Source organism: Podarcis filfolensis (assembly GCF_964270895.1).
Source record: "Podarcis filfolensis genome assembly, chromosome: 6".
NCBI classification, from domain to species: domain Eukaryota; kingdom Metazoa; phylum Chordata; class Lepidosauria; order Squamata; family Lacertidae; genus Podarcis; species Podarcis filfolensis.
In genome coordinates, this window is record NC_139609.1 from 94079681 (window position 1) to 94091665 (window position 11985).

The window sequence follows — 11985 nt, forward strand, 5'->3', positions numbered from 1 at the left end:
AGTGGCTCGCCAATAATAATAATAATAAAATAATAATTTATTATTTGTACCCCGCCCATCTGGCAGGGTTTCCCCCAGCCACTCTGGGCGGCTTCCCACAAAGATGAAAAATACATTAAAATGTCACCCATTAAAAACTTCCCTGATGCCTTCTAAAAGTCCAGTACAGTGGTACCTCTGGTTACGTACTTAATTCATTCCGGAGGTCCATTCTTAACCTGAAACTGTTCTTAACCTGAAGCACCACTTTAGCTAATGGGGTCTCCTGCGGCCGCTGATGCGCGATTTCTGTTCTCATCCTGAAGCAAAGTTCTTAACCCGAGGTAATATTTCTGGGTTAGCGGAGTCTGTAACCTGAAGCGTATGTAACCTGAAGCGTATGTAACCCAAGGTACCACTGTAGTTGTTTTTCTCTTTGACATCTGGTGGGAGGGTGTTCCACAGGACGGGTGCCACTACCAAGAAGGCCCTCTGCCTGGTTCCCTGTAGCTTTGCTTCTCGCAAAGGTATACTGGACCGAGGCCGATTAGGGCTTTAAAGGTCAGCACCAACACTTTGAATTGCGCTCAGAAATGTACTGGGAGCCAATGTAGGTCTTTCAATGTAGGTGTTGTGTGCTCTTGGCGGCCACATATAATATAAAAAAACAAGATGCTGTGTTATGTGGACACGTGGTTTGAGCCATCAACCATGAGTTAAATTAAGAGCTCTGTGCTAGTAACCTCATTGTATTTCAGGCCAGAGGAGGGGCAGATTATTTCCCATGCTTCCTGGGGCCAAAGAGGGGCCCAGTATTATTCGGTGGGAAGGAGAAGGCTCCGATATGAAAACCTTTCCCTAGTAATATCAGAGAATCACAAACCACCCTTTAAAACATGTTATCTACCACACATAAATGTAGCCTGAATACTTTATTGTGGATGCAAACTATGAGGTTCCTTTCCAGAAATCGGTTCTTCTTTTGTAAGGAACAGATAACTAACAGACGGACAAAGTAACCTTTAGTTCCCACTTACTAAGGGTGGCAAGCGAGGGTGGTCTCAGGAGTGAATGATGACTGGCACAAAACTTGGGGAATCAGGACTCTTGCTTCCATTCCCCAATTGGGAGCTTCGTCTGGCTAGCCTTCCCCATGAGAACTAGAAACCTGCTCAGCATTTAAGAGCAGGAGAAGCTGGTGCTTCCGACCTTCCGTGACGCTTCAGGCATAGCATGTGCCCTGTGGTTTACGTGGACCCGGAAGTAGAACCTGCTGTCATGTGCATATCTGTACTGCCCGATCCTGAGCACATTTACTTAGAATAAGCACCACTGGATTCAGTGGTTTTTAGTCCTAGATTATTATTTTTTAAAAAAACAAGCATTGCAGCCTTAAACAAGAACACCAGCGTGTTGAAGAACCTGAAAAGACCCAGTCACCCTAGCAAAGTAGTAGCTTTTTCAGATTAGGTGAGGATAACATCCCACCCTGTTTTAAACAGAGGGCTGAACTTATTGCACCCAGCAGGGTGGGATTTGGCACATAGAACAAATACAGCACATTTAATGGGCACAGATTAGGAGAGATTTGCTTACGTTTGTCTCTCTGTCACTATTCCTCCTTTACTTTACCAAAGGTGTCGTGGGTTTTGAAGACACTTGAACTCAGGACGCAAGGGAGAAACGTGCTAAGAGGAAGGCGTGCTTGGCAAACCCTCATCGTGATCAACTCCCGCACAGGAACCTATGTCCCCACTGTGGAAGGACGTGTGGATCCAGAATTGGCCTCCACAGTCACTTACGGACTCATTGTTAAGACCGTGTTCATGGAAGACAATCTTACTCGGCTACGAGGGATCGCCAAAGATCGCTCCTTTACAAATGGGAAACGGAAGGAGAACAAGATGCCTTTCTAACAGAATTCAAGGGTGTGGGGGGAGGGATGTAACAGGAATTTAAACCGAGTGGCTGCTCTTCTTCTGGCCCCCAGTGCTTTTTACAGGGTAGATTTATCTCTGTTAGATGGCTCAGGCACAGCTGAAGAAAACCAGACCAGTTCCTTGCTGGGGAATTACATTTTGCAAACCCGACTGCAAACGAAGATGCACCGTCTATCGTACATGCAAAAGCGCACACACTAGAACCTGAGCTACGTAAAAAGTCCCAAGACCCAGAAAGGAAACTCCCAAGACCCAGAAAGCAAAAGAGTCAGCATGACGATTGTTCTTTTAACTCAAAATAATCTTTACAAACCTGAAAGGAAACGTGCACAGGAAGCTACACAGATGTCTAAGCCTGCCCCGAAACGCAGAACCCACCATTGCTCTTCTCCTCAGCAGAGCATTCTTCCTGAGACCAAACAGCTTACCCACTTCTCTGATGCTATCTCTCCTGTGGGGCTGCAGGAGTGAGCAAGAATGATAGCGGCTTTTCTCTGCTCCGCTGTCTGTTCTGATGGAAGGCAAATGCTTCAGAAGGTGGTTGCATGAACACAGAAGAACTCACCACCTGATGGTTGTTGTTTGGGGGGGGGGGTAGACGTCACCTGAAAGCCTCTTGCTCCACCCCGTCCGTAGGATTTCAGGCTAGATTTGAGAGCGCGTCAATGCAGGCTCAGCATGCGCCTGGAGGCCACACGTGACCAGCTTTGCACACCGTTTCAGACTGCAAAGCACGTGGCTGTCCCCATGTGGTTGGGACTCCAACTCCCATCAGCCGCAGCCAGTGGTCAAGGATGATGGGAACGAGAGTCCCAACAACATGGGGACGGCCACACCTCTAATTTAAGGAGAACCTACAGGAGGCAGTTCTGCCTTCAAACTTGCCGGGATTTGATGGGAGAAAGCACCGGGACTATAGGCCGAGAATCCTCAAAGAACTGAACTGCTGCTCGTGTGGGCCAGCGAAAATGGCCAGCCTCCCTCCAAGCTTCTTTTCACATGGCTGTTAAACCCTCCCTGCCCAGGAGTTGCACAGGGAGATGATGCTACCACACTTCTAGCACCTGACTATTGGTGCGGATGCCGCGCACGAGACTGCAGCAGTTCCTTCCAAGTCAGGAGAATCGCACGGGTGCTAGAGAACCACCTTATCTCTTCCTTCTTCTCGTGGTGCTTTTCTCTGTTGTGAGTTGGGTGGGGAGATCACCCACCACCAAGAAGTTGCCAAGGAATCCTGGGAGGGAGAGAGCTGGAGACAGACAAGGAAACGGCCAGGAGAAGGGCAGGAATCTGCTAGCGGCTCTCATGCCTGATTAACGTTCTCTGCAGCTCCAATGTAGGTGCATCACCTTGTAGCTTTTCTCTTTAGAAAGCCAATTATGCGTAACAAAAGAGAGGCAGTGATGTGGCCAACACTCATCAGGCCCTGTCAGGGATGATAGGAGCTTGAGCCCAGAGACACCTAGAATACCCCACGCTGGCCACCTTTGCATTCAGGTGTCCATGGCTCTGGGCCACCCACCTCATTCTCAGCACCTGCCTTTCAGCCCTGCTGTGCAGCCAGGACGAAGGAAGAGCAGGACTGGCCTGTCTGCCAGCTCAAGAGATAGCAAGGTCTAACTCCTTGCACACTTGTAGAACAGCATGGCTGCTTCCAGACCAGTGTAAATGGCCCGGCCTGACGAAGGGCAGGAGAGAAGAGAAAAGGCTAGAACTCGGTCATTTTCTTGTGCGTGTTGGCTTTCTTCTGCTCTCGCTGGAGACTGGCCTCCTGAGCCCGCAGCTCGCTCAGTCTCTTGTGGGCTCCGGCAAGCTTCTCCTCCAGCTGAGCTGCGGCAACCGTGTGCCTGAAAGCCCCAAACCCAGAGAATTAGAAAGACGTCCTGAGAAAAGGAACATGCACAGGGAGGTGCCTACTCTATCCCCCTCCATCCCTCCATCAAACCAATTTTTGGGCACCACAATTTAAGGATATTGACAAGCTGGGAGGTGGGCAGAGGAGGGCAACCAAGATAATCAAGGGTCTGGAAGCCAAGCCTAATGAGGAACAGTTGAAGGAGCTGGGTATGTTCAGGCTGGAAAAGAGGGGAGCTATAATAGCCATCTTCAAATATCTCAAGTTTGTAGATAAAGCATTCCTCGTGCAATATGAACTTAATTTCAGGCCCACCTGGGTTCTAGATGGGCTAGGTCATCAGCATACATTAAGACTGAGAGTTTTTGGTCGAGAATTGTGACAGGGGCAAACTATAGGCCCTCCATTTCTTTAACCATGTCATTAATATATAAATTAAACAGGAAAGGTGCCAAAATGCATCCCTGTTTGACTCCAGTAATGGTCTTAATTCTAGTGGTGAGATGGCCAGATCCACCTTTACTTGTATCAATGTGTCAGTGTATAATGTTTTGATGAGAAATAATAGATGGAGGTCTATATTTGTCTTTTCCAATTTTTGCCTTGGGACCGTATCGACTTTAGGTCGATAAAAGCGACATATAATTTTTGCTTCAAATTATGGATGTACAGTATTTACATAGCAGAAAGTTCATCACAAAGCACTGGTCCAATGTGGATTTCCCTCTTTGGAAACCTGCCTGGACTTCAGATAGGGGGTAGGACTCAAACCAATGGCTTCAAGTTACACAAAAGGAGATTCCGACTAAGCATCAGGAAGAACTTTCTGACAGGAAGACAGTGGAACGGTCTCCCTTGGGAGGTATGGACACTGCTGCCCTAGGGGTTTCTAAGCAGAGGCTGGATGGCCATCTGTCCTGGATGCTTTAGCTGAGATTCCTGCATTGCAGGGGGTTGGACTAGATGACCCTTGTGGGTCCCTTCTGACTCTACAGTTCTCTGATTCTGTGATGCAAGAGCCTGGTGCTCTTCCGGATGTTTCGGACGACAACTCCCACCAGCCCCAGCCAGCGCTACTGAAATATTTCCAGCTAAGCCAGAAATATTGGGAAGCCAAAACCCACGGCCTCCATTCTAGATCAGATGCCACATTCAGAATTGAAAGGTCTCATTACCTCCCGATGTTGCGTGCCAGGGCTTCCTGGATCCCGCGGATGTCCTTCTGGGTTTGGTCGATTTTCTCCACCGTCTGGAAGAGGCGGACGCTCAGAGCCTTCTTCGTGCTCTTGCTGGCGTGGTAGATCTCCTTGCTGCTCCTCTCTAGGGGTGCAAGCCCTGCCTCCTGCTCACCGAGGTCCTGGCCCTGAAGCTTCTCATTCAGGAAGTCAAAGACATTTCGGGAGGGCTTTGGGCCCTGCCGGGGGGGCCGGGCGGCTCGGTTGCCTTTCGCCCTCCGTTTTCTGGGCTTGGCTGGATCAATCTTCCCCTCCCTTTTCTTCTGGAGGATCTCGGCACACTCGTCCAAGGACTTGCCTTTGGGCAGCACAACTGCTAAGACCGGCTCCACTCTGCCCTCCGAATTCTTCCCCAAACCTGAAGCAGGAGGAGAGTCATGGATGGAGGACTTGACCTGGCATGTGTAAGAGACACTTGGATGGATGAAGCAGACGGGCCTGCCCTTGCTGCTGCTTGTCCACCAGGTTTCTATTACGCACAGCAACCCAGGTCGGGCGGGGGGGGGGGTTTGCAGTGATTTTTAGGAAGTCATTAGCTTGCATAAGGCGTCCCTACTGGGAGTCATTTTGGACTCACAGCTGTCCAGGGAGGCGCAGGTCAATTCCATGTCTAGGGCAGCTGTCTACCAGCTCCATCTGGTACACAGGCTGAGACCCACCCTGCCCACGCACTGTCTCGCCAGAGTGGTGCATGCTCTGGTTATCTCTCGCTTGGACTACTGCAATGCGCTCTATATGGGGCTACCTTTGAAGGGGACCTGGAACCTGCAACTAATCCAGAATGTGGCAGCTAGACTGGTGACAGGGAGCAGCTGCTGAGACCATATAACACCGGTCCTGAAAGACCTACATTGGCTCTCAGTATGTTTCCAAGCACAATTCAAAGTGTTGGTGCTGATCTTCAAAGTCCTAAACAGCCTCGGTCCTACTGGATACCTGAAGGAGTGTCTCCACCCCCATCATTCAGCCCAGACACTGAGGTCTGGCTCTGAGGACCTTCTGGCGGTTCCCTCCTTGCGAGAAGTGAGGTTATAGGGAACCAGGCAGAGGGCGTTTTCGGTAGAGGCGCCCGCCCTGTAGAATGCCCTTCCATCAGATGTCAAGAAAACAAACAACTCTCTGACTTTTAGAAGACATCTGAAGGCAGCCCTCTTTAGCAAAGTTTTTAATGTTTGATGTTTTATCATGTTTTTAGTGTTCTGTTGGAAGCTGCCCAGAGTGGCTGGGGAGGCCTGGCCAGATGGATGGGATATAAGTAATACTATTATTATTATTATTATTATTATTATTATTATTATTATTATTATCATTATCATCATCATCATCATCATCATCGTGGTACCTTGGTTTAAGAACAGCTTAGTTTATGAACAACTTGGATTAAGAACGCTGCAAACCCGGAAGTAGGTGTTTTGGTTTGTGAACTTTGCCTTGGAAGCAAAACATGTTCCGCTTCCTGTTGAGTGTGCTCCATTTGTAAATTGAGTCCCCCGCTGCTATGGGAAAGCACGCCTTGGTTTAAGAACGCTTTGGTTTATGAACAGACTTCCATAACGGATTAAGTTCGTAAACCAAGGTACTACCCTATTATTATTATTATTATTATTATTATTATTATTATTATTATTGGCACAAGCAGAGAAATTACTTGGATAAGTTGCAGAGACAACCACCTTTTGCACACATGCAAATGCTTACCTTTGCCAAACTCATACCCCATCTGAGCAAGGAGTCTGGAGCCAATGCCACGCGTATGCGCCTCCCAGCTGCCGAAGGAGGAACTGCAAGAGGAGGGCCCTTCCCCATTCCCAGGGGTGCTGGAGTCGATAACTGTGAGGGCACAAGAGAAGGTTTAAGTGGAGGAGGGCAGCAGCACTGGCAAAACCAAGCAGGCTGGGATACCTAATGCAGAATCTTGGAAGCAGGAAGAACAACCAGCTTCTCTCTCAACTTCTTGCTGCCTTGAGGACTAGAGTTTGTTAACTGCCCTAATCATTCCAGCCAGTGTGGTGTAGTAAGGAGGATGTCAGATTAGGACCTGGGAGACGAGGGTTCAAATCCCCACTCAGCCATGAAACTCATTGGGTGACCTTGGGCCAGTCACATTCTGTCAGCCCACCCAAGAGGGCTGTTTGGGGGGATAAAATGGGGAAGAGGAGAACCATGTATTCCACCTTAAGCTCCTTACATAAATTGCATTTATGATTACATGTATATGGTTTGGCTTTCTGGCCACTTAAAGCAGCTGCCAGCTTGCAGACAGCTTTTATATTACTGCCTGTCACTTACTCTTCAATTTACATGCAGGAGATCCCAGGTTCAATGCCTAGTAAGACTGGGAAAACACTGAACTCTGAAATCCTAGAGAGTCGCTGAGCTAGAGGAACAAAGACAGCTTCCTTTATTCCCCCTTTAACAATAACCACAAATAACCCAGAGATGCATTTTAAATAAAAGGACTCATGTAAAAAAGTGCTGATTCCTGGACCGTCCGTGGGCCGGATTTAGAAGGTGATTGGACTGCATCTGGCCCCCAGGCCTTAGTTTGCCTACCCATGCCTTATACCTTTGGCATATCCGGCATCATCCACTTCATCGCCTTCCGACTCCGATGAGGATGAGCTCTCCTCACCACGGAGGGGAGGCATAATGCCGTCTCCCTCCACAACCGCTTCTTTCAGGAGCAGCGAATCAAATTTCACCGTGTAGTAACCGCTGTCAATGTCTGAGGAAGGGAAAGCGAAATGGTTATGCTGCAGTTCAAGGCGTCAACTAGGGTAAAGGTAAAGGGAGCCCTGACCATTAGGTCTAGTCGCGGACGACTCTGGGGTTGTGGTGCTCATCTCGCTTTATTGGCTGAGGGAGCCGGCGTACAGCTTCCGGGTCATGTGGCCAGCATGACTAAGCTGCTTCTGGCGAACCAGAGCAGCACATGGAAATGCCATTTACCTTTCCGCTGGAGTGGTACCTATTTATCTACTTGCACCTGACGTGCTTTCAAACTGCTAGGTTGGCAGGAGCAGGGACTGAGCAATGGGAGCTCATCGCGTCGCGGGGATTCAAACTGCTGACCTTCTGATTGGCAAGCCCTAGGCTCTTTGGTTTAGACCACAGCGCCACCCGTGTCCCATGTACAATTAGGAGAAGCTCCCCCCCCCCATAAAGCTCAAATGTCAAGACACGCATCCCTCACAACTCCTCAGCAAGAAGTGTGTGCAAGAAACCGTTTCAGATCAATACCTTTTGCTGCAATGTTGGTCTGGGAGTAAACTCCACTGAACTCAGTGGACCTTGCTTCTGGATAGACGTGCACAAGACTGAACAGTCCATTGATTTATACATCCACTGTATATATGAACTGGTATAGCATTGTGACTTTGTTTCCCCAGTTCCTGATGGGCTATTTTAATATCCTTTACTTTTTAGAAGGTATGACATTAAATGCATCCTTAAAGTACAGGAGGCATTTTTTTTAAACCCCCCCCCCCAGCTGTCAACATTTCCCCTTTTTAAGGGAAATTCCCTTATTCCGAATAGGATTCCTCGCAAGAAAAGGGAAAAGTTGACAGCTATGTCCCCCCCCCCCATATACATTGGGCAAAGCACTTTGGTAGAGCAAGTGCACTGCATACGAAATACGGTAGTTCAGGTCCCAGTTCTCCAGTTAAAAAGGACTGTGGGTATAAAGCCCAAAGAAAGAAACATATGCTTGTGCCCAAAATCTTGGAAAGCTGTTGCCAATCAGAGAAAATAAACTAGCTAGATGGACCAATGAACAAGCTTGGAATAACGCAGCTTAGTTACTACGGGTGGAGTAGTAACTGAAACGTTTGCAGGCAGCTAATGTTTGGATTTCTTTGCAAGAGTGCATCATGCAAACGCCTGCATCAGAGGGGCCACTGATAGTTCGGGTGTGTCTTAGGGTCCCCTCATGCCAGACAGTGGTATCTTGCCTACCCCTACTGCACCCATAACTCAAGTTAGAAATAGGCCTAAACCACCCTCCAACCTCACAGCAAACGGGCAAAGCAAACTCACCTGTGATTTTAGCAGAATACCAGATCCCATCCTGATGCCTTGCCAGGCAAGCTGAGCCCACAGCAAGGCAGCTGAGGTCGGGCTCCTCAAAGGGCCGCAGCTCCTCCACAGATACAACTTGCCCATGGGAGAATCTGCCGGAGGGTGGGGTGGGGGGCAACACAAGGACAATGAATCACAAATGCCAGCTGCTGGGCATCACAAACGGGGAGAGGACTGCTGAACTCAGGTGCTGTTTTCAGGCATCCCAGTGGGATGGCCACTGTGGGAACAGGATGCTAGGCTAGCTGGTCGGAGCAAGCAGGGCTCTCCATGCATTCTTATTCAGGACTGTCTATGAGAAACATTTGGCCCACCAGATGTTGCTGAACTACAGCTGCCTTCATCCCAGGCCATTTGTGCTGGGGCTGATCGGAGGGCGAAAGGTTCCCTGCAACTCAACTGCATGCTTCCAAGCTGCACAAAGGATCCTGCAAAATTAAACTGCAGAGATGCTCTAAATTGGACCCCAGTGCCTTCCAAGTATTGTGGCCTCCACAGCCCATTTCTCTAACAGCTGGTCATGCTGGCTGGGGATCACGGGAGCTGTACTACCAGATATCTAGAGCAGGGTTTCCCTCTATTTCTGGACTACAATTCCCATCATCCCTGACCACTGGGCCCTGCCAGCTAGGGATGATGGGAGTTGTAGTCCAGAACCGGAGATCCAAGATTAGGAAATCCTGGTGCAGAGGGCAGCAGGTTGGAGAAAGCTGCCCAAAATGAAAGTGGGTACGGGGAACGCAAGCTTGGCATAGCATCCAGGTCCTTGGTGGTGGAGGGGAGGAGGGGGAGAGGAATATTATGAAGACTTCCCTGACCCATTGGGAACCCCGTCCCTACCCCTTACCCAACTCAAGAGGAATCCTAATTACCGGCAATTCTCTTTAAACCGACACTTGTCATCCAGGAAGAAGGGGCACGGCTTCAAGGATTTGTGGGTGGGGTAGAGATAGAGCACTCTGACCCCTCGGCTTCCATCTTCCATAGATTCACTCCCCACAATCATGGCATTATGGAACTCAAGGGTCCCCCAAGAACTGTAGTATGGGGCTTTCACTTTCATCCCACTGGCTTCCTCCTCCTCTTCTTCCTCTTCCTCCTCCTCCTCTCCTTCTTGCTCCACATCTTGAGAGTCTGGGGACGCATCCTCTCCACCCATATCAGCAATGGCTTCCTTAAAAGTGGCATATTCATCATCTGTGCTCAGTGGCCTGTCTGGCTGGAGAGGATTGGACGAAGATGTGGAGAGCGTCTCTGGGTCCAAAGTTGCACAGAGCTTGCTCTTTTTCACAGAAACCAGGCTGGATTCTGTCAGTTCTATCAGCTGCTTTAAATCGGCCTGCAGCTGGATCAGGTCAGGTTCCTGTGATGGGTCCGGCACAGCTCCCAAAGCCAGCTCCACTTGCTGCAGCTGGGCATTATAGGTCTGGATTGCTGCTTCCAAGCTCTCCTCATCCATCGCTGCAGAATGAAGAGGTCCCTGCCCTCTTTTGGGCTTCACCACATCTTCAGCTTGACAGGTAGCAGGAAAACTCGATGGCAGATGCTTGCCCAAAGGAAGATTTTCTCAGCTGTCCAGCAATTCCCTCTCTGTTATCAACCAGGCTGCAGCAAAGGTGGGTTAGTTAAGGTTACAAAGGGTTAGAAATAAGACCAAAATATTAAAAACCGGCCCCTTGAATTTATTCACTAGATCACTTAAGGCAAGGCAGCCATTATTCCACTCTTTCAATGGGTGCAAACTTGCAGCAAAGTATTCCCCACAATTACAGCCTCTGCTCCGAGGAAACAATTCACTGGAGCAGCCAGCGTTGCCACCTTTCTTTTACTAGTTTTGCTCCTGTGCCGTTAACGGCAACCTGATTGTAGAAATGAAGCAAGCAAAGCTTTCTTCATCCCTGCTTTGTGGCCCCTAACGTGGAGCCCATAATAACCACAGCACTCCCAGCCACCTCTTGACACTGTCCAGGGCCTCCTACTGCCGCCGCAACATTCAATAGGTATGTAAGCAGAGCAAGACACCATTCCCTTGCGTCACACGAGCAAAGCAGGCTAAAAGGGGAAAAAAACCACCTTCATTTTTTTGGTGGGGGGGGGGGACTTTTCAAACAGGGAAAAAATATATACATATACACACATCCTTTTCCTAGTAGGCAAATATCATAAGATGACCCGGATGGTCGCCAGATTCCATGGTCACCAGATTCTGTGTACAGATCTGTAGGAGGAGACCACCCCCCAACCCAAACTAATTAGTTAAGAAAATCCCCAAACTTGGTTCCATGGGTGACTCTGGGTCATCTCTCTGCAGTAGCTTATCTTAAAGTTTTAAATGCTTATCGCATTTATAAATTTATTGTTTTTTTAAAATAAATTTTTATTGATTTTCCAACATGAATTGAGACACTTCACAACTAACAATACATAGACAAACAAACATATAAACACGTATAATTTCATAACCTTTTTTGCTTAAACCTTATTTCAACGACTTCCCCATACCTCCCTTTCCTGCATCCCTATTTTAAACTTTTTCAGCAACTCCTAATTTCAATTACTTATGATTCAATTTCTTTGATCCTTTTTCTCTTACCCAATCATTTATCGCTGCAATTCTGTTTTACATTACCCATGACATTTTAGCACTCATTAATTTTACAACAGTTCTTAAGATAAACTTTAAATTTCTTCCAATCTTCTTCCACCGTCTCTTTTCCTTGGTCGCGGATTCTGCCAGTATAAATTTATTGTTGTACATTGTTTTAAATGTTTGTTTTCCTTCTGGGATTGTACCCCTAAGTGTATTTTATAAGCTGGTCTTTGACATACACAGTTTAATCTTTAAAGTGTGGCAAATTCTTTAAAATCGGTTGCTTTGCTTTATTCATTTTTCTTT

At 48.1% G+C, this 11985-nt stretch overlaps 1 protein-coding gene across 1 annotated transcript; it reads right to left on the bottom strand.

Annotated features, from left to right (window-relative positions):
- Nucleotides 1–876: 876 nt before the first annotated feature.
- ZGPAT (zinc finger CCCH-type and G-patch domain containing) lies at nucleotides 877–10665 on the bottom strand. Its single transcript, XM_083618804.1, has 6 exons — nucleotides 9962–10665; nucleotides 9048–9181; nucleotides 7576–7734; nucleotides 6708–6839; nucleotides 4950–5367; nucleotides 877–3766 (listed from the first exon to the last, which is right to left on the bottom strand). Exons 1-6 carry the CDS (start codon nucleotides 10546–10548, stop codon nucleotides 3628–3630), a joined length of 1569 nt encoding a protein of 522 aa, XP_083474930.1. The 5' UTR covers nucleotides 10549–10665; the 3' UTR covers nucleotides 877–3627.
- Nucleotides 10666–11985: the final 1320 nt, after the last annotated feature.

Coding starts and splice junctions, on each gene's coding strand:
- ZGPAT (XM_083618804.1), bottom strand. CDS start 10,548: ATGGATGAGGAGAGCTTGGAAGCAGCAATCCAGACCTATAATGCCCAG. Junction 9,182..9,961: donor CGGTTTAAAGAGAATTGCCG/GTAATTAGGATT, acceptor ACCCTCCGGCAG/ATTCTCCCATGGGCAAGTTG. Junction 3,767..4,949: donor CTGGCACGCAACATCGGGAG/GTAATGAGACCT, acceptor TGGGGCTTTCAG/GCACACGGTTGCCGCAGCTC.